The sequence below is a fragment of the Syngnathus leptorhynchus genome, chromosome 1 (assembly GCF_054491065.1).
Source record: "Syngnathus leptorhynchus isolate UIUO chromosome 1, UIUO_Slep, whole genome shotgun sequence".
NCBI lineage: Eukaryota > Metazoa > Chordata > Actinopteri > Syngnathiformes > Syngnathidae > Syngnathus > Syngnathus leptorhynchus.
Genome location: NC_141195.1, coordinates 16,710,389 through 16,731,128, shown reverse-complemented (window position 1 = coordinate 16,731,128; position 20,740 = coordinate 16,710,389). Strand labels below are relative to the sequence as shown.

Below are 20,740 nucleotides of genomic sequence, written 5' to 3'. Positions count from 1 at the left end.
TGGAAGGAGAATGTTATCAGCTTAACTTCTCAACTACACCTTCAAATCTGTAAATCGAGCGATACGTATTAATTATTTGCTCTCCCTTGTAATTTGTTGCGGCATACTTCCGTCCGCTAGGTGGCAAAATATCACTAGATACTCATTGGGCATGTCCAAAATATAACGAAGAAGAATGAATGCGCTCTGCAGAATCGTCGATAAACAAGTCGGTCTGACACATTATTTGAAGCCATTTCGGCTGGCTAAGATATGTGACCTTACACAAACGTGAGTTGCTCGGATGTTTGTAAAAGAAGAATGTGGACAATTGTTTCACATCTCATTTCACAGCTTACGTTTCGAGCGACCATGTTTAGCTTAGCGAGCTGGCAGGTTACCGAGGCAACGAGAGCCCTTCCAGACGCGACGCTTGAAGGTTGTTTGTGATGACATTTTGCTTCCACCTCTGCTTAAGGAATTGGTAGTTGGCTTGGAAACCGTGGTCCCTCTGAGGCGCCATATTGTGAGTTTTTCAAAAATGCACACGCTTCGAATTTGGATAATTGCATTCTATTAGTTAACCATTTGATGGCAGAAAGTTCTATCCACTGTAACTTAACTTTAAACGTATTTTTATACAACTCATGAACTTGTCATTCGAATTCAAAAATACCTATTAAATGAAATAAGTCTTATTTATCTTTTATTTGATTTATTAGTTGAAGTCACAAACTTACATCTGTCCAAATGGAACATGGTCAACAGGTCAAGAAGCTAGATGCTCTTCAGCAATAAGTTAAGAGCCTTTATGTATTCTCATACAGTCATTCAACAAAACAGTAGGTACGTGATGGAGCAGTACAGCATTCTGGGTCGCATCGGGGAAGGCGCTCATGGCATCGTGTTCAAGGCCAAACACGTGGAGGTGACTACAAAAGACTGTTACTTTGTAGAGTTGTTGGAATGTTAATTAAACAAAGAAACATGTCAAACAGACTGGAGAGACGGTGGCTTTGAAGAAGGTGGCTCTCAGGCGGCTGGAGGATGCCATTCCCAACCAGGCCCTGCGGGAGATCAAGGCTCTGCAAGAGATTGAGGATAACCAGCATGTGAGTCAAATTCACTCAGAGGTTTTCTTGGCTCAAGTTTAGCCAGAGATGGGACCACTGCCCACCTTTTGCAGGTCACACAACCCAAAAATACAAGAACTCTCTTTCGTGTTACTTCAAGATGTTGAAATACCAAATTTGGGGTATAGCAAAATTGTAATTGTGGGATTGCAATTTAATGTGGATACCACAAGATAGCAGCAAAGTACAATAAGCAGAATGTTAAAGTATCAACATCATGCATTGAGCATGAGCGCAATACAAACCCGTTACACTAAGCAACGATTCAGTAGGTAATTTATTCAAGAGGAGCAAACTACCTTCACATGAGGCTCATCAATATTATAATTGAGGACATCCTAGTGAAATGCTTTTAAAGCCAAAGGTGGCCCAAAATGAGGCTGAGGCAGTCAAATATTTTATGCTCCAACTCCTCAGGTGGTGAGGCTGAAGGATGTCTTCCCTCATGGCACCGGTTTTGTCCTGGTCTTTGACTTCATGCTGTCCGACCTCTCTGAGGTCATCCACAATGCACGGCAACCTCTTACCCCGGCGCAGGTCAAAGGTTACATGTTGATGCTGTTGAAGGGCGTGGCCTTCCTGCATAACAACAACATCATGCACCGGGTGAGCACCGTCTACGGTCAATTGGGACTGATTTGTTTCCCCAAAGTCCGATCAGTGACTTTAATTAATGGTTTCTCTCTTGCTTAGTTAGTTGTTAAAATCGAATCAAATCAATCGATAAAAACGGATGAATCGCTCATCACTATCAATGGCCTGCTGTGGCCGCCACCCTGCACAATAAAACACTTCCTGTCTGTCGCCAGGATCTGAAGCCTGCCAACCTCCTCATTAGCTCGTCGGGACACCTGAAGATTGCTGATTTCGGTCTGGCCCGCCTCCTCAGTCAGCATGAGGATCGACTCTACAGCCATCAAGTGGCTACAAGGTAGCACCCTCTCTGAGCTTCAGTCCTTTTTTTTCCTCAATACATTATCGGATGTACATTGTGTGTATGTCCAGGTGGTATCGTGCTCCTGAGTTGCTGTATGGGGCCAGAAAGTATGACGAGGGCGTCGACCTGTGGTAAGGAAAAATGCTTAGTGATGTATAAGAAGGACTATACATAACAAATTTGAAGATAAAACATATAAAATCGCAGGTCTTAAAATGAGATGAGGCCTCATCTAAATGGGAATAAAAATTGGATGCCTAACCATACAAATTACTCTCAAGGTCTGATTGAGTGAATTAACTCTGGTCGCAAGTTTGAATGACATCGCCAACTCGCCAGTGATTGTGCTTATGTGCGTTGCAGGGCAGTGGGTTGTATTTTTGGGGAGTTGCTGAACTCGTCTCCTCTGTTTCCCGGGGAGAATGACATCGAGCAGCTGTGTTGTGTCCTCAGGGTGCTCGGGACCCCCACTCAAGACACCTGGCCTGTAAAACTCACACACACATAAGGAGTTTGAGGCAGCGAGCGTCTAAACATTGCTCCATTTCATTGCAGGAGATGGCAGAGTTGCCAGATTACAATAAAATCACCTTCAAGGAGAATCCCGCCGTCCCATTGGAGGAGATCGTCCCTGACTCCTCCCCCCATGCCATCAGTCTGCTTTACAACTTCCTAGTTTACCCATCCAAGCGGCGATGCCCCGCCCAGCAGGTATGAGACAAGAAATTGAGCGTGTGTGCCTGTCATCTGACAGACAGTAGATGAATTAACTCCAGATCGGTCACCCCGCAGGCTCTCCTCCATCCGTACTTCTTCTGCCCACCTCTTCCCGCCCACCACTCGGAGCTGCCCATCCCTCAGAGGGGTGGCGGGAACCACCTCTACCCGCGATTGCAGGCGGCACCTGCCGACTTCTCTGTGAACCTCCCCTTGAAAAATAGCTTGGTTCAGCCCGCTCTGCTGCGAGGACACGCCACTTGCCTGTGATCGGTCCAACAACTTGGATGACAGAACCTCAGGTAATGTGAAAATACAATATGTGATTAGAACTTGGATATAGCAGTGTTAGCTTCTCTGTAAAAAAAAATATCCAAACTGTTTCATAATAATAATGTTTAATAATTTGTTGAAACAGTCCATAAATCAGGCCATAAAAGTGAGTCAGGCAAAAGTGGACCTGACGGACCCCCCAGAGAGATGGGGGGGGGATCAATTCTGATAGGTTTGCCAGCAGCCTCGACGCCCACTTGCTAGGTGAAGGCTGAAGTAATCGAGGCACTTTAGTTAGCACGCACAGCTGCGAGACATCGGCGCATGCTTGTTGCTATAGAACAGTGATTCCCAACCAATGTGCGAGTGATCCAACTTTGTTTAATTTGTCTGAAAATGATTATTTATGAACTCGAAACATGTCTTTTCTCAGCTATGTATGCCAGCAATGAATATTGACAGGCAGAGCAAATTAGATGCTCTTCCACTAGATGACATGAGGTACACACATGAGGAGATTTTTTTTTTTCATATAATGTTTATAAACTGAATCTTGATTCGGTGTGCCTTGACTCAGTCAAGGTTGGGGAAGCACTGCTATGGAAACAAACTGCTCATTGGGCACTGTGTTGCCATTGCCAAAGCGATAATAAGAATGACAGCCAGCATAATCGTGTGCGTCTGTGTGTGTGTGTGTGTTTGAGTGTGTTTCTGTGCGTGTGCATGCGTGCGTGGCTCATCATTAGAAACAGTTTTTCATTACAAAGCAAGCAATCAGTCTGAATTACTCTATAATAATTGCCATAAGAATACACCAAGGTCTTTACACACACACACACACACACACACACACACACACACACACACACACACACACACACACACACGCACGTGCACACAGAATATAATCACACACATACCCATAATTAGATCGCAATCACACAATCCACATTCACACATTATTGTGTGTGTGTGTATATGGCTTATCAGAAGAAAACGTTTTAAAGGTTTTTCAATACAAGCAAGTCTCTATTACTAAATAATCATCATTTATAATTCACTAAGGTCTTTTCTGGTTATAAAAATAAAAATGATTGACATGCTTCAACGTTAGGACGTGTCAGTTTCAAAGTTCTGTTATTTGCATACTTGTTTGTGCACCTCGCCCTCCAACCATAAACCTTGTTGTCCGATCTCATGCAGAAAGATGTCGGAGTTTGGAAAAAAGAAAAAGAAAAAAAAGCCCTTAAAAGTTCTCCCGAAATCCTGTCAGCCATTGTCAACTCAGAGTGCGAGTCCACCCAATAGGCCCCTACTGAGGCGACTGCCAATCAGAACCTGAGTCAGTCTCTGCGAGCTGGGCTCCAGCCAAGGCAAGCCCTCATCATGCTCCTGCCTCGGTCCGGCTCGCTTCCAATCGAAAGATAAACTGGCGCCTGATTGGCTGGTGCTTGATGGGCTGGCGCCCAACTTGCTGTCATCAGATTGGCTGTCGGAAGGGCACTCGTCACGCGGCATCAGGAACGAGAATGGCGCTTGCTGAGGAGCTGGCCAGCTCTCAGAATGCTTTGCGTCCTCCTCCTCCTTTGTGGTCCTCCTTTGCTCTCTCCTCTTTTTCCTCTCCTCCTCTCGCACCTTCCTTTGTCTCCTCGCTTCCTCCTCCACAAGGTCCAAGTCCAGATCTGGAGGTCCTCCCTCGCCTCCACTTCCTCCTCGTCTTGGTCTTGGTTTGGCTCCGCCTGCTAGCTTTTTCCTTTGTGGGCAGTAGGAGGTGGTTGTCACGGCAACCGTCCTAGCCTCTTGCTCCTCCATGTGGGAGGAGGACGAGGAGGATTCATCATCAGGGCCTGAAAAATGACATACAAGGGCAACATCAGCTGAGCCATCCCAAGAGTTCACACGATGCTCATGTTTGGACGCAAAAACAACAGTGGTGATGGCAAGAGCGATAAAGATGAAGAATGAGCCAGGTGAAGGAGGAAAAAGAAGAACGTTACAGACCGCGAGTTTTCCGTGCGTCCGATGACGTAGAAGCAAGGCTCTCCCTGTTTGGAGTTGGTCATGCACAAAGACAGGCTGGACAGCTCCACTGAGGAGGAGGAAGGAAGAAAGAAAGAAAGAAAGAAAGAAAGAAAGAAAGAAAGCAAGGAGGGCAGGAAGAAGGTGGAGAAAGTGAGAAGTCATGGTCAGCGAGCAGAGCACTCCGAGAAGCTACACTGTTGAACACTCTAGGATACCTAGGAACCCTTAAAAATTGCCATGTGCGTTAAAAATGGAAAAGAAGAACAAAGCAGTGTCAGGAAAGTAAGACTGAGGACATCACAGAAGTGGCCATCATCACCGTAATCGGGGACGTAGCCATTTCCTTTCTTCAGGACCAAATGGATCCGACGGCCTCCTCTCCGGATCTGCTCCACGGCCTGACTATGCGTCATTCCTGCCGTGCTGTCGCCGTTGATCTCTACCAGCTGGTCGGAAACCTGAGGGCAATCCACAAGTGAGTGGCTGGTTCTTAAAAAGAATATTAGATCTTCTAGAAGGTCCATGGAGATGGCCAAAGCTGTGAAGGTGACGTGCGGTTATGAGAATGAGACAGATGGGTTTATTATTTCAACAAGTTAAAGCAAGCAAACTACAAAGAGTGCATTGTTCCTCTGTGCGGAAAGTCACTGAGTTCGAGGAAGTCCACCAGGAAATGTGAAAAGAATTGAATTTGGCCACAGCGCTCGAGATCTGAAAGTCTCGGTAGAATGTCCCCGCCCTCGTTCCATTCAAAGATGTTCAGGAAATGCGTATTGAGTACTACAAGCGCAGAAGGGGTCTCAAACCCCTTTGCACAACGCCTGGATGGAGCTAGAAGAGGAGTGTTTCCCTTCAGCGCAAAGGTGACACTGCCAATCCCCCTCACAGATGTGGACCGGGCGCTGTCTGACTTTTTTGTCGATAAGATTATTACAGCTCCTTGTTCAGCACTAGACAGCCATATCGAGTTCTTGAAAGTAACCAGCAGCTCCTGGCAAGACCAGGCGCTACAACACACGTCCAGGGTTCAGACTGCCTGTTTTATACAGCCAAGTCTCACATATTTCTTACATTAACCATGCTGTGTAAGCGTGCAGCTAAATTGTTGACGGCGCTAAAGTGAGATGGAGCAGCTGGCTCTTCTACTTGAGCAAGACATAAGAGTTCATCAGGGATTCTACCTGCTCTCCCACAAGAACAAGACCACGCAATTGCTTAGGTCAGCAAAGCTTCTAGCTGAGTTTGAAGCCCAGGACTTTTTATTTTTGATTTGACAACATTTGTAAATAATGTAGAACCATGTGGATGGTGCCATGAACGAGAAAGGCTAGAAATGCTTGTAGACACCATTGCAGACAATGGATGAGGGAGTCAACCAACAACCAGAATGTGTGTGTGTTTACCTGTATCTTGTTGCTGCATTGGGCTGGTCCACCATCCATCAGTCCCAGCACGTAGAGTCCCATGTTGTACTCACTGCCCCCCCTCAGAGAGAAACCAAAACCCGTGGGACCTCGTTCCAGATCCACTCTGTAGAACCTTGACTCGCTCTAAAACACACAGGCACACGCATTGCATCCAATTTGACTCCCAGCTGGTGTATTTCATTCCAACGGTTTGTAGATGAACTGCTATGTTAGCTTTTGGTGCCAGCTACCAATTAGCTAGCAGCTACATTTGTAATCAATCAAAGGGTAGAGTTGTAAGTTTCAATGGCTATGGAGCAGTCTTTTTTGTGAACAAAAGGACATTTAATTTGGATATTGTGTAACTATGGTTTATTTCAGCTCATCTGTGTGTGAGTGAAGATCTTGACTCAACTTGACAGCTAGGTTAGCTTCTGGAGCGAGCCGCTGACTGGTAGCTTTAAATGAACAAAATGACTTCTGAATGAACCGTACCTTTGCCCTCCCTCTGCATCCTTTGGTGAAGTGCTTGTCGATTTCCACATCAGCAGCTCCTTCTGATTCTACAATGGACAAATAACATTTTGGATTCACCTTTTGCTATCCAATCTGAATTGAGAATTTTGGTGTACTTCGTACGTGCTCGTGGTGTCACACTCAGCTTCAGCGTGTTCCCCGCCCTCCTCAGGATCTGGGCCAAGTCTCGGTGGTGCAGGGACGCTACCGCTCGTCCTTCCACGGCCTCCAGCTGGTCTCCAGGTTGGATGAGGCCACTGCGGGCTGCTGGACTGCCGCGACGCACCGTCACGAAGCGATGGGACATCAGCGATTGGGACGGAGCTAGGCGGGTGAAGGATGGGTGTCCACAAATGGCGGATTAGGGGGAAACAGAGATTATTTTATGTCTCTTGTATGTCAAGTTGTCTTTAATTTGTCTAACTGTCCCCTTGTTGTGTCTATTCCATCATTTTGTGTCCCGACTACCAAATTTTGTATCAACATGTCCCAATGTAATTTTTGTATAAATATCATTATTTTGTATCAAACTCTCACTGTGTCAAAATATCTTCATTATGTGTCTGAATGTCCTTATTTTATTTTTTGTCTTAATATCCTCAATTTGTGTCTAAATGTCCTTAGCGCTTAGCAGCTGAATGTATAATTAAAGAAGCGCCAATTACGAGCATGAATTATTCACGCAAGCCTCAAATGTGTCACGAAGGCACAAGAATAATTTAGAACTTTTAGAATTTACTCTGCTTGTCCTCATCATCACCCCAACACACACTAAAGCAAATTGAACATTGCAATCTGTTGCATTTTAAAAACGTTTTTTATGTTTCAAATGATCTTGTAAAGTGTTTGTGAACACAGAGAGATAAAAAGCAAAGTGTTTGACGTCATAGCATTTTCCAGACATGAATGCTGGCAAGCGCAAAAAAAAAACCAACAAAAAAGAAAAAGGCGAGAGGAGCTGACACGATCTGGACTGACAGCACCATGCCACACAGAACAACTCACTAAAGCTAAATATAGAACAAAAACATAACATTCTGCACCAATTGTCCAAAGCCGAGGCAGCAAATGTCCTTGCGCTTAGTTAGACAGTTTCCATTTGTTTCCAGTCCAGTGATAAACTAAGATAATTAATTTCACTTCTGTGGTTGTCCTAAACAATGCTGGAAATCTTAGTTCCCTTGCAGTTGTCATGCTAAGCTAAGCTAGCATTTTCCTTTTCCATTCAGTGGTTTAGCGCTTATCAGCTATCTTGATTTTTGGACTTGATAAAAGATGTAAAAAGTAATTAAAAATTAACTCTTCCTTGAAGAGTCTTGCTCATCAGTATTTTGGAATGTTTGAACCGCTTGGCACTTGTGACCCAGTTAAATAATTTGCACACAGACACACGCACCCATGCAAAGTGACACAGTGGTTGGTGTGTTTTGCAACTCTACACTAAATCAAGACCTAAAACAAGCTCATTAAATAGTAAATAACGTGATGGTGACGTCAATGTTGTACAGTATATGCGTGTGTTTGTGTATTTTCACGTCAATGACTCACTGACGGTTAAAGCAGGGGTGGGCAAACATTTCGGCTCAGGGTGGGCCAGGGCACTTGTAAAATAGTTCAACGATATACACCTGAACCTCCATTTTATACGGAATTTGGGGTCCAAAATTTGGGAATTGCGTTAACCTAAAGATAGGAAAGAAACTTACTTCGTACGTATAGTACTGTCCAATTGGGGTAGCGATCATGTAGGGCGTCCGATCCTATTAGCTTAAGGAGTCATAAAGATGAAACAGCCCATACCGATCAGCGTCTCTTTGGTCGCACAATATGTAAGTTGCTGTTCTGACTTATCAAATGCCTTTAAATTAGTCATGAAAATTAAATCACTAGTGTTAAGGTTTACATGTTGTTTTCCAAATGTTTTAAAAGTTCAAAAGAAAATGTATTAACGATAAAAGAAAATTAGGGTCCAGGACCAAACTGCATTAGAAAGTCTCGTAGTATTGAAACGTGTTCTATTGAGGTTTCAGTGTATTTCTATTTTGGTATTTACAATCAATCAATCAATCAATCAATCAATCAATCAATCAATCAATCAATCAATCAATCAGTGAGATAATTTATTCAATTGTATTTTTTTTTAAATAATTTAACTGATTCTAGGGGGCTAAATTAAATGAACAAATACTAGAGGACCCTTGGTATTGTAAGTACAGTGAAGCCCGGTTATCACGATAGAGTTGTAGTCAAGAACATTAGGAGACTGGAGCGTATTGAGCCTGAGACAAGACAACGAATTTTTCAGAGGTCGAGACTCAGACAAGACCAAGAGTATATAGTATATAAAATTATGCTGTTCTATGTGAATCAGTATAATTAAATAAATCTTACACTTAATCAAACTAACCCTATCACACAGACAGAAGCATTTCCAGTAAGTAAAAATAAAATAAAACATACAGTTGCTATAAGCCACAGATTTCCACAACAGAGACATAGCCTGCAAAAAAAATGTAAAACGGCTGCAACATAGTGGTGGAACGCTGTACTCAGTGGGCCGTATTAAAGAACAGAGTGGGCCGTATCTGCCCCGCAGGCTATACTTTGCCCTCCACTGGGTTCAAGCCAGATTCCCCCTAAATCAACATGAAGGTCGCCTAGTCAATGAAATGAAAGACTCGGGCCTCTGAACAGCAAGCTGGGTTTCTTATTAGTGTGCAACGACTTCATCATCGTGTCACCCTTCATTTCACTTCATCACTGAAGAGATCTGTATCAGGCTGAAATGAAAGTTTGTTTCATCCCACCAAAGTGAAATGACGTCCTTAGAGAATATTTGTCCCATCCATTTTTTATACTGTAGATGAATTAGAGCCTAGCTGACTTATGGCAAGAGTCGGGGCGCACCTTGGACTGGTCGCCAGTCAATGTCAAGGTGCAAATAGTCGCCAGCGCACATACAGACAAACAATGGATGGACTGTTTGTCAATGGTTTTGGAATGTGGGAGGAAGCTAGAAAGAACCCATACAAGCAAAAGGAGAACACAGGAAGGCAGATTCAAATCCCAAACCTTAAAACAGAGAGGATGTCAAGCACCATACAACGTCTTTGATCAGCTTCAGGTCCCAACCAGGTTCTGTTGACCTCATCAGCAGCACAGCAGCGCGTAGGACAGCACACACACACACACACACACACGTACATGTGCACTTACATTTCGAGTCCTTGACCCTCTTGAGAACGGACTGCAGGCGCTCCAACATGATGAACCAGAATCTTTTTATGTTCTGTGTGTGTGTGTGTGTGTGTGTGTGTGTGTGTGTGTGTGTTCAGTCTCAGAAAGCAGACAAGCGTTTCAGCTGAGGGGAAACAGCTCGCCAAGGGGGCCGAGCCTGCACTGGTGGGAGGGACTGACACACAGATTGTGTGTGTGTGTGTGCCTCTGTGCGCAATAATCTGTGGGGACACGCCCCCCGAAACTAAAACCGAACCACCTGACACTCACAAACTGACACACATTCACCTTTGAGTCCAAATAAACAATTCAAGGAACAAAAGTTATTTTTGTTGTATTCCAGGGGAGACTCAACCGGAAGAATCGTGTGATGCTCATCACTTAAAAGTGCAACAATAGCAACAAACAGAGTAACAATCATGATTGTGGCATAACAAGTGGTGGATAATGACATAAGAAATAAGATGATACCTGGCAATAATGATGGAACGGAATGATGGTGTGATACGAATGCAATAACTGTGTTAATGAGGTAATTAATGTGATAACTTAAGTTTGTTCAAGAGATATCAAATTATGATAATGGTGTGTGTGTGTGTGTGTGTGTGTGTGTGTGTGTGTGTGTGTGTGTGTGTGTGTAGTGCTTTAGTGGAGATAATGAGGTTGAAAAAAATGGAGTTAGTCAATAATAAGCTTGAAAACAAATGGCACTAAAACATGATGACGATATAATCGGTGGCAATATCAAGAAAACAATTTTCAATGGTGTGCAAGGCCAGAACATGTTAAGATGTTATATTGATACCTTGACTTGAAACTTAAATTCGTCCCATGGCCAACATATTGATTTCATTTACTACTTGTACAGTGAACGTGATGTGATTGGCACCCAGCCCTGTCGCAACTAGCGAAAATTCGTCAATGAAGAAATCATTCAACTCCACCCACCAAAAGGGGTTTGCAGTCCAGTATAGATGCCACAAGATGGCAGCAAAGCACTTGAAATAGACACACCGTGCTCCCGCCACAATCATGAACCCGTTCACAAACAACTGTGTTCACTACTTAAATTATTCATTCATTCATCGTCCATACTGCTTAATTAAAGCAAATAAACCAACCTTCAAAAAGATTATCAGTAGCATACTAGCTAGCACACGTGACGTCACATGCAGGCAAATAAACGTGTTAGCACTTAACAGAAATGCTATTTACTGTTGGAACTCCTCTCCCCATTCCAATAAGAAGTAGTTCTCAAAGTGTTTACTTTCATAATTACACCCAAAAAAATGAAATATAGCGACTCACCCCCACTTCTTGATTGGTTGACTTCTTGGGATGAGATAACAAATCCGAAACCTTCGCCAGGCCGCCTCATTAGCTCCACCTCTACCTTCTTCCCCTCCTTGCTGTCCTTGGCGATGGTGCCTTTGATTGGCCCTCCCGCACTCTCCTCCATCCCTTGTAGGTCACGTGGCTCTAAGGTCAAGGTCACAGGAACTGAGTCCAGGAAGCTGGTGCTCTGGATGAGACCTGAGGTAGGGGGCCCATTGGGCGTCTGGCCGGGCGGGGTCCCTGGAAAATAAGGCAGTCAGAGTCGAGCAAATCAATTGGTGAAATCCCTGAATGGCTTTGTCCTTACTCGAGCCAGAGCCATTTGGGCTGTTACCTGCTGCCGGAAGGTGCCCCTCCAGAGGGGCCTCCACTGCCAAGCCGGCCTGGCTGAGTGGCGGCACGCCCCCCAGCAAGGCACGCGAGGACGGGGAAGGCAAATCAGTGGAAGTCGAGGGATGGGACGGGGGGCTTGTCAGACCGTGCGGAGAGGGGAGGGGCTTGTACAAATTAGGCGTGACCACAGATGCAGAGACGGGAGCTGAGAGCAGAAGATGAAAAAGTTCAATTATGTGTCAGTCATCAGTAATTGTGATGAGCCGGGGTACCTCGTCTGTGCACTAGCAGAACCACGTTCCCCTGTTTTGAGTGATCCTGCAGAACCTTCTGGACCTGAGGAATGGAACATTTTACCATGAGTGACCTTGCCCTCTTTGGACCGCCATGGGTGATAATTGCATGTGATCGATACATTTATGTCAATATGGCATCACTATACAGTACTGCGAGGGTCATCAACGCGGTGGTCAAGGACCACATGAGTAGCCTGGTCATAAAATAGTGATGAGACATTGTGATTTTCTAGGAATGTTTCACAAGTGACCATTTGAAAATGTAAGCACTAGCAGAGGGTGACAAAATGTGATATGTATCTATTATGCGTAGAAATCATTACCATGATTGAGAAATATGAATACATGGAGATCAATCATAATTATTAAATGTAATTTGAGCTAATTGGTTATTTCAAAACGATGGCAACTGTATGTTGCAGAAGCAAGGACGGACGGATAGATTTTTCTTCTCCTACAATGGACACGAACTATGGGGTCACCAAGTAATGGGCTCTGATGAGCACCATATTTTATGTTACCATGTTGCATCACTCCTGATTCAAACGCTCATAAGCGTTGTACAGGCCTGGTAACGATCCTGATCACTTGAATAAGGTGTGATACAAACAGGCTCACTTGGGGGCCCCTGCTGTAAGGGTTCTGACCTGAGAGAAGTTGAGGTTCTGTACATCAGCACCGTTGATCTTGACCACAACGTCCCCTGACTGCAGGGAGGGGCATTGCCTGCGGTCCCAGACCCTTCTCACAACGGCCAGCTGACCTCCTGGCCCTCCCGCCGTTATGCTGAAACCCAGACCGGCGCCCTCACAGCGCTCCAAGGCCACTGGCACCAGCTCGCCGGGGGGGAAGTACCCCGTACCTGGCAGAGGGAGCACCAGGCCCGTGTTTCCAAGGAGGTGCTGAGGAGGGGGCACTTGGTGATTGGCCGGGCACCCGTTGAAGCCACAGGTTGGGATCTCCCGGGGCGGCGTTGGGGGTAGGCAGGTCTGCGGCATCAGGGGACGCTGCACAGGGGCACCGGGGGGTGAAGACTCGCACAATTTGGACGCGATGGGGATGGTAGATGTGGACAGGTCGCTTTCTGATGACTTGGAACTTTGACGGTGCAGGAGAGAAGATGTGGATGAGCGTGTGGGGAGGGTGTTGCTGCTGTAGCCAATCACAGAAGACCTGTGCAGATGGAAGGGGCGGGTTAACAGTAGAGCAGTGGACCGAAATCAAATGTGTCATTGTGCCCCAATCTCTAATATTTGCAGTTTTCATACTTATTGTGACACTTTTATTTGGTGGTGTGCCATGAGATTGTACAACTGTGACCACAGGTGCAGAGATATAATGGGATGCCTTGGCTCGTTGGTAAAACAACACATTAGCTCACCTTTGAGTGCCTCCATCGGAGTCACTGTGATTGGTTGACATTCTCTCAGAGGAAGGTGGGGGGTGGGCCACGAGGGGTTCAGAGGAAGTGGGAGTTGGCGGACCCGCCAGTCCATTGGTCAATGGCTCGACGGAATAGGAGGGTGAGGCTTGGCAAAGTCCTGGAAAGACATCAAAACATTGAAGAAGAGAAAATGAACAAGACAACTGTTATTATCAATGGATAGCACTGAACGTCTCTCAAAGATATTTAAGTTCAGGAAGAAGAAGTGTGTGAGGTTCTGCTGACCTGACCCGCTGCTGGTGGCATCCTGCATGTGGCTGTATGTTAGCGGTCCACGCTGGCGGTTGTCTGGGGGAGTCTGCGGCTGATGGGATGATTTTACTTACACATAACATGGTGGTAACAGGCGTGACCACAATTCATACGCAAGGATAACGGCGGAATGTGAAGTGTGATGATAACAAAATTGGAGATCAAACAGAAAAAAGGGGTTGTCCCGAATTTTTGCTCATTGTGCTTTATTCTCTCCTAGGACATGCTCTGGGATTTGGTTTTGTACCTTTGGAAAAAAAATCTTTGATCACACCAGCTTGGAGTCCAACGTCCATAAATTATTGGACATTGATTTCCTTTCTGCACTAAGGTAACAGTCAACATGTGGTAACGAGGCCTGCGTAACAAATGGTGACAGCGACCTAAAAAGTGGTGCTGATGTGGATATATGTAAGTTGTGACAGACCAAGGTTGACTAACTCGCTTCATCCAAGATTGAACTTTTTTGAAGTTTAGTTGGAACTTGTTTGAATTTTATCTTGGTAACTAGGGACTTGCTTGAAACATGAAGACTTGAGATTTATTTACGAGTGATTCTGGTAAGAAGTGTGACAAAGATGGAACGTCCTGATAATGATAACGAGGGAACAATGGTCAGCGGCGAGAGTACCGTGTCCAATGTGTGTTTGGGACAGCCGTCAGGGTTGTAGAGCATGGGGTATCCTCGCCTCAGAACCACGTCCACGCTCTGACCCATGGGAACCGACTTGAGCATCTCCACCACTTCTTTGTGTGAACGGCCTAGCACACAGGCGTCGTTGATATACACCAGGATGTCAGCTGTGGAACGAACACGTGCATGAGAAAGTTCAACTAATGTCAACCAAAAGGCAAATATCCTCAACTTTGGTGGTTTGAGTGTGTAGTACAAGTGTGTATTTACGTAGATGTGTGGATTAGCGGGTCATGAGAATTAAACATAATCCTCTATTTAAATCCGGCGCTTTAGAACAAGCAAAATCTCTGTCACGTGATAGTGAGGATGATTGACAGTTCCCATGATGCTTGCGTCATGAAGTGGGTGTGGCCTGGAAATACCTTGATGAAGGGTTGGCGGACCTCCGGGTGTGATGCTGTACACCTGCAGAAACTCCCGCGCTCGACTTCCTCCGACGATGTTGAAGCCGAATCCTCGCGGGCCCTTGGAGAGACGCGTGTGCACCGGAAAGCCTTGCAGCTGACTCGGCTGATCCGTAAACTCTGGAACTGAGAACACGCAAGAGCGCCATCAAGCGGGATAGAAAGGGTGATAACGAGGAGAAAAAGTGTGTTAACCTTGTCACATGCATTATGACAAAACAATGAAACAAGCGTGATAAGAAAGTCAGACATGGCAGCGTACAGGTCGGCAAACACCACCCCTCACTCCAAAAAAAAAATTCTGCCTGAAATGGTTTGTATCATGTACAAGATATGACACACACTGTAAGAAAACTGCAAGAGATGTGTGACATAGTTACAGACGTGAATGGGAATCGCAGCACTGACATTTAATCATAGATTAGTTTTAGATAAGGATTATTTTCAGGATGTTGTGAGATTATGTTTCTATACTGTGCCTAATGATTCATAACGTCGGAGTTGTGTTATTTTTATCCCCGACCCAACCGTGATGTCGCCACGAAACTGAATTCTCCTGAAAGAGCAAAAAATGTCAGCACGACACATCCACGGAACTACTTTACAACTCGAACAACAAATTAACTGTATTAAATGGAAAGTCAACTCCAAAATTTCCATTCGAATAATACGTTCTGTGAAGCCCAATTTGAAACACAATGTTCTGAATAATGTTTTTGTTGTAGACTATGAATTGAACTGTCAAAATCCACCTGTTTTGATCCATCTCAGGGCGGCCATTTTAGTAGCAGGTTTAGAATCCAACCAACCGAAACTCATTTGGTAATGTAAACACGATCAGAAAATTTGGGTGCTTATCCTGACTCAAATTTTAATATATTTATACAAGTTTCACTCGCGTATACGTCGCAGGACCAGCAAAATAAAGTGCAATTTATTAAAAAAAAAAAAAAACATATTACACATGACTAGGACCTGACCAAGACTCACGTTCTGTTGAACAGGAAGTGGTGTCTTTGATTTGAGCGCGAAGATCCTGTCTGCTTTTTGACACGTGACTGATAAACATGGTCATCATTAATATTCTTATCTTCATTTTTGTCTTCTCAGTGCATGATGGGATTGTGATGTCACTCACTTGCCGTAGAAGGTGTCGGCGACACTGCCGTACGTCATTTCCCACGTGTCGGCCATTGGAACTCTTCCCCTTCCTGCTCCTCTTCCCCCGTTCGCCATTCTCTCTCCACTCCCGGCCAGAGACTCACCCCAGGATTGGCTGGCAGGCAGCTTTGTGTGCGGGGCTCCAGCTGACCCTCCTTGAAGAAAGAAGGTGGATTGAAACACTTACCGTCATATTATTGACAATCATCCTAAAAGCGTATTGAGGAGGCTCTACTGAGGTGCTATGATCGAGCTGATTCCAAAACTCTTTGTACCTTCAGGCTACTACTCGACATACAGAGTTTGTTTCTCAGTTAAGATGTATCACTTCAGTAATACTTTCTTGACACCAGTTAATACTTTCCTGTTAGCGGAGATTGGACGTCATCCTTAGCATTACAGAAAGAGCACAAAAATATGTGAATAGCTGAATAGGTTAGATTTTGAGTACTCTACAATTGTGACACGATCAAGACTCACACAAATGAATAAACTAATTGGAGTTACCATCATAGACACAGGCTAGCACGCACACACATACCAGACAGACCGCTGTCCTCCTCGCTGTTGTCTTCTTCCACAGTTTTTTCCAAGTTGCTGAGAGATTTGCTCCTGGTCCTGAAGTTCCTCAGCAGGTTTCGATGTTCCTGGTATGTGATAGGTGGACTGTCTGGACTTATATGGACTGGTCGTGGCGTCCCGTAATAGTTGCCTGTTATCAGACGGCAAGTCAGTCGGTTTGATTCAGAAAAGGTCAGAAGAGAATCACATTTTTAGTGATTGATTTTCACATTTAAGAACTCCTTATGCATGTGCGAAACATCATGGTGGTCTTTATGTAACATGGGGGCAAAGCTGCCACTGGAGTTTTGTTTTTGGTGATGTGCTGTTATGAAAGGATATTATGGTATCACCCCACTAAATGAAGTGCTATTCTAGGCTCAGTTTGGTGGTCATGGTATTCTTGTCACGATGTATTTTGTTATTCGCCTTTCGGTATTTCGTTTTTTAAAAAATAAATGATCACTGCCATTATTGAAAACAATTAGCTTCCTTTAATACAAACATGGCGGTATTATTTGTCAGCCCCAACGCTATACATTGACACATAAGCTGACAAAAGGCTGGTCAGGTTACCTTTGAACTTTCCACTTTCAAGCAGTGCTCCCGACTCCTCCAGAGAAAAGAACTCCTCGATGGACACAAAGTTGTAGTCCACGCCGCTGATCTCTCCATCACGAGGCTGCCGGGTCGTACCTGCCAAATAGAAATGTGATGTCATCCAATTGCAACATCATCTGTGAGTGAATATGTGTGTGTGTGTGTGCACATACAGGGTACAGCGCGCAGATAAAGGTTCTCTCGGATGAGCTGCTGCAGTTGACTGTCCATGGAGGTTGGTGTGAAACACTTACTGAGGTACAGGCGGAGGTCTTTACACAGAGACGCGCCTGTGATAACAGAGGTACAAACACATACAGTGATGTAGCGTTTTAGCTCCATGTTTCCATCATATACGTGTCCTCACATATTTTAAATCTATCTAGCTATCTCTCATGCATGTGAGCTAGCAAGCTAGGTAGCTTTTTGTCAGAAATGTGATTTGCCGCCATCTTCTGTGATCTTGTTGATGGTCTTGTCAGTCTGTCTGTCCATCCATCCATCCATCCATCCATCCATCCATCCATCCATCCATCCATCCATCCATCCATCCATCCATCCATCCATCCATCCAACCATCCATCCAACCAACCATCCAACCAACCATGTCAGGTGTTGCCTTTAGGGACAGTTTCAAATCATACAATAGTGGTCCCCCAAACAACTAAGCAATTGTTCCAATGTTTGCCGCTATCATGGCATGTGGGTGACATGCAGCACAATCAGCAATAGCCCAGGTCACCTGGTGAAACAGTCTTGATCCTGATCGGGTGAGGACAGGAGTTGAGGACACCTCGGACATCGCCCAATGTCATGCCTAGCACAGGCGTGCCACCAATCTCTAAAATGATGTCGCCCACGGTGGCCCCTCCCCCGGGCGCCACCGTCACAAATGGAAATTCGCCATAGTCTGCGCCGCCCCCAATGGCCAGCCCCAGCTCTCCGGAGCTTCCGCCCAGGGGCACGAAGCCCTCCTGCACCTGCACAAGGGGACGAACGGTGGTTAGATGATGGATGGCCATAATAAAGAGAACTGTTTGGCGTTAGTATGTTAGCTTATTGTGGAGTTTACCTTGGAGCGCCAGTGCAGTTTCTTCACCGTGTTTTTAGACATGGCGGCCGAGCTGAAAACAGGAAGTCGGTAAACATCTTATATATGTCATGTAATGCCATTGAAGTCTTTCCTGCTACTTTCTTTCTCTTTTCTTTTTGTCTTGTCATTTTGCAACTTTCATTTCCATTGCTACTTCTCTAACACCGGCGGCCCTCATGTCTTGCCTCACAACTTGTATTAATCTTTTCTTACGTTTTGCTCTAGTTCTCTTTCCCGGCAATTCCATCCTCATCACCCCTCAACCAATACTCATTCTTTCCCCTCTGGATGTGTCCAACCCCCAAAAAATCAAAGTCTGCCCTCACTACTGTCTTATAAACTTTACCCTCCATCCGAGCAGCGATGCTAAAATATTTACCTTTATAAATAAGTCAGGTTTTGCCTTTAAACCTTCTACCAGAAACTTCTCAAGAAACTTTTCTTGGGACTACACCCTTCTCAGAGGATTAATACCTCGTCAGAGAGAATCCAGTCAGTTTTCAAAAGAAAATATTTTTCAGCCTTGTCTAATAAATATACGGACTGGTCCAAGGTGACCCGAGGCTGGGTACCAGTCCGTGAACCGGTCATTGGGAATCACTACCTTTGAGGAATAGTACCTTCTCTCTATCTTGACTTGTGACTAGAACCCTTTTCTTGGACTAGAGCCCTCTCTCGTTGGTCAAGTGTTTACCTAATTAATACGTAATATCATACCTAAAGATTAAACGTGACATGTTTTTGGTCATTATCTCTTTCTCAAATAAATAAATATAGACATTGTGCGCTTTGTAGGTTATTCAGTCCATTTGCTTGAATTAGTTTCGATGAGTTTGTCTATGGTGTGGACACTCAGTCTTGCTTTTCATGCATGCTAACACACACAAACACATTAACTGGACTCTTTTAGTCCTGTATTTGCCAAGCCGCTAACATACTAACTCAGCACCCATCCACAGACATATAACACAAATGCATCCGCAAAGTATCGTTTCCCGTGTGTGTTACCTGTTCAACGTTGTGTTGTACTCAGTTCTTCGTGTCGTCACTTTGTGTTTGTATGTGTGTTAATGTGTGTGTGTGTGTGTCTTTACAACTGTGGTTGTCACTCGCTCCTCCCTCTTTGATAGGGGTGGTCAAAGGTCGTATTTCAGTGTTTTAGATGTAGTGAAAGGAATGTATGGGTTGTGTGCGTGTGTGTTGTATACAGCAAACAAACTATATGTGCGATATGTTTATGATTCTAATTGCTGTTGCTACCAAGAACCATTAAAAACCATACTGTTGAATCGACCGACCGTCCCAACCCACCCACCGACCTACCTACCTACCTACCTACCTACCTACCTACCTACCTACCTACCTACCTACCTACCTACCTACCTACCTACCTACCTATCTACCTACCTACCTACCTACCTACCTACCTACCTACCTACCTACCTACCTACCTACCTACCTACCTACCTATCTCTACACAGTGTTCCCCCCACAACTGAACAATGGTTGTTCCTTAAATGTCCTTAAATGTTTTGTGAAATTTCTTGTCTACGCTAGTCAAACTAACCTGTTATCCACCACAGTGACTAGTTTTCAAGAAGGCTGGTGTTAGCAACAGCATAGAGCTATTTTTCCACTGTGCGTTAATGGTTTACTCATTTCTATGATGTCATTTTCCACAGTATGACGTCACCTTAGCGCCTGAACCGTTAAGAGGAAGATGACTGGGTCATGTCTGTTTTTTTTAAGCATCAACCGTCCAGTGTTCAACCACCACCACAACAACAACAATAATAATGTAAGTGACACGCTGCGTCACAAGTCATCAAGCGCTCACAAAAGAAGCATGCGCGCTTGTGCGCGCGCGCGCACACATCGAATAGTGGTGGCTGCCGAGGACAGACGCGCACACTCACAACCTGCAATAGTGAGCCCGCCCCCTTTGCGCGTGCCCGCCTAGCCTAACAATGTGCTGACAGCGTCATTTTGACCTGCAACTCGCTTGCGCGCTCACGTGCACGACCCCATACACATAACGGCTTGTTTTACATGGGTCAAATCCTTCTCACGCACACGCAAACACAGAGAACCGCGCGCGTTTACCGTCATGCTCGTCCAGCGTGTGGTCGCGTGGCGGTGTAGATTTTTCCCGGCTTGAAGCCGCTTGATGTCTTGCTAAAGGCTGCTGCAAGGTGCATAAGCGCGTGCGTGCCGTGGTGATTTTGGGGAGGGGGGGGGGGCTGGTTTAGGAAGGCGCGCGCCCGACGGTCACTGCAGGTGAGGATGCAAAGCAGCGAGTGAAACGCTCGCGTATGTGTGTATTCGCCACACCGTCCATCTCTCT

At 45.1% G+C, this 20,740-nt stretch overlaps 3 protein-coding genes across 5 annotated transcripts in view; 2 read left to right on the top strand and 1 right to left on the bottom strand.

Moving 5' to 3' along the window:
• Positions 1-155: 155 nt before the first annotated feature.
• cdk20 (cyclin dependent kinase 20) lies at positions 156-3,036 on the top strand. The gene is made up of 9 exons (XM_085908432.1): positions 156-505; positions 807-907; positions 978-1,091; positions 1,530-1,718; positions 1,922-2,043; positions 2,118-2,180; positions 2,413-2,536; positions 2,605-2,760; positions 2,842-3,036. The coding sequence occupies exons 2-9, from the start codon at positions 833-835 to the stop codon at positions 3,034-3,036; spliced, it is 1,038 nt and encodes a 345-aa protein (XP_085764558.1). The 5' UTR covers positions 156-505; positions 807-832.
• Positions 3,037-3,155: 119 nt separating this feature from the next.
• magixa (MAGI family member, X-linked a) lies at positions 3,156-19,450 on the bottom strand. Of its 2 annotated transcripts, none has more exons than XM_085908354.1 (21): positions 19,405-19,450; positions 18,376-18,427; positions 18,046-18,283; positions 17,477-17,593; positions 17,280-17,399; positions 16,684-16,854; positions 16,120-16,297; positions 15,972-16,039; positions 14,940-15,107; positions 14,512-14,681; positions 13,854-13,932; positions 13,566-13,725; positions 12,832-13,357; positions 12,161-12,224; positions 11,890-12,093; positions 11,529-11,795; positions 7,107-7,307; positions 6,963-7,030; positions 6,465-6,611; positions 5,381-5,519; positions 3,156-4,886 (listed from the first exon to the last, which is right to left on the bottom strand). In XM_085908354.1, exons 2-21 carry the CDS (start codon positions 18,415-18,417, stop codon positions 4,324-4,326), a joined length of 3,690 nt encoding a protein of 1,229 aa, XP_085764480.1. In that variant the 5' UTR covers positions 18,418-18,427; positions 19,405-19,450; the 3' UTR covers positions 3,156-4,323. The 2 variants fall into 2 exon arrangements, with proteins under 2 accessions (XP_085764480.1, XP_085764489.1); XM_085908363.1 differs by having other exon boundaries at positions 13,854-13,926.
• cacna1fb (calcium channel, voltage-dependent, L type, alpha 1F subunit) overlaps positions 17,480-20,740 on the top strand; it is a 26,085-nt gene continuing 22,824 nt past the window's right edge. The window contains exons 1-2 of one of the 2 annotated variants that reach the window (XM_085908323.1): positions 17,480-17,607; positions 20,146-20,194. The gene's annotated coding sequence lies outside the window, so the exon portion shown is untranslated. Of the gene's footprint in view, positions 17,608-20,082; positions 20,195-20,740 lie in introns of those variants that run through there. The other variant, XM_085908340.1, reaches the window with a different exon arrangement.

What these genes read in the sequence shown, in the direction of transcription:
- cdk20 (XM_085908432.1), top strand. Translation starts at nt 833, where the DNA reads ATGGAGCAGTACAGCATTCTGGGTCGCATCGGGGAAGGCGCTCATGGC. An exon ending in AGCCATCAAGTGGCTACAAG is followed by an intron (nt 2,044 to 2,117) that starts GTAGCACCCTCT and finishes GTGTATGTCCAG; the next exon opens with GTGGTATCGTGCTCCTGAGT. An exon ending in CCACTCAAGACACCTGGCCT is followed by an intron (nt 2,537 to 2,604) that starts GTAAAACTCACA and finishes ATTTCATTGCAG; the next exon opens with GAGATGGCAGAGTTGCCAGA.
- magixa (XM_085908354.1), bottom strand. Translation starts at nt 18,417, where the DNA reads ATGTCTAAAAACACGGTGAAGAAACTGCACTGGCGCTCCAAG. An exon ending in GGAGGACAGCGGTCTGTCTG is followed by an intron (nt 16,298 to 16,683) that starts GTATGTGTGTGC and finishes TCTTTCTTCAAG; the next exon opens with GAGGGTCAGCTGGAGCCCCG. An exon ending in AGAACCTCAACTTCTCTCAG is followed by an intron (nt 12,225 to 12,831) that starts GTCAGAACCCTT and finishes TCCATTCCTCAG; the next exon opens with GTCCAGAAGGTTCTGCAGGA.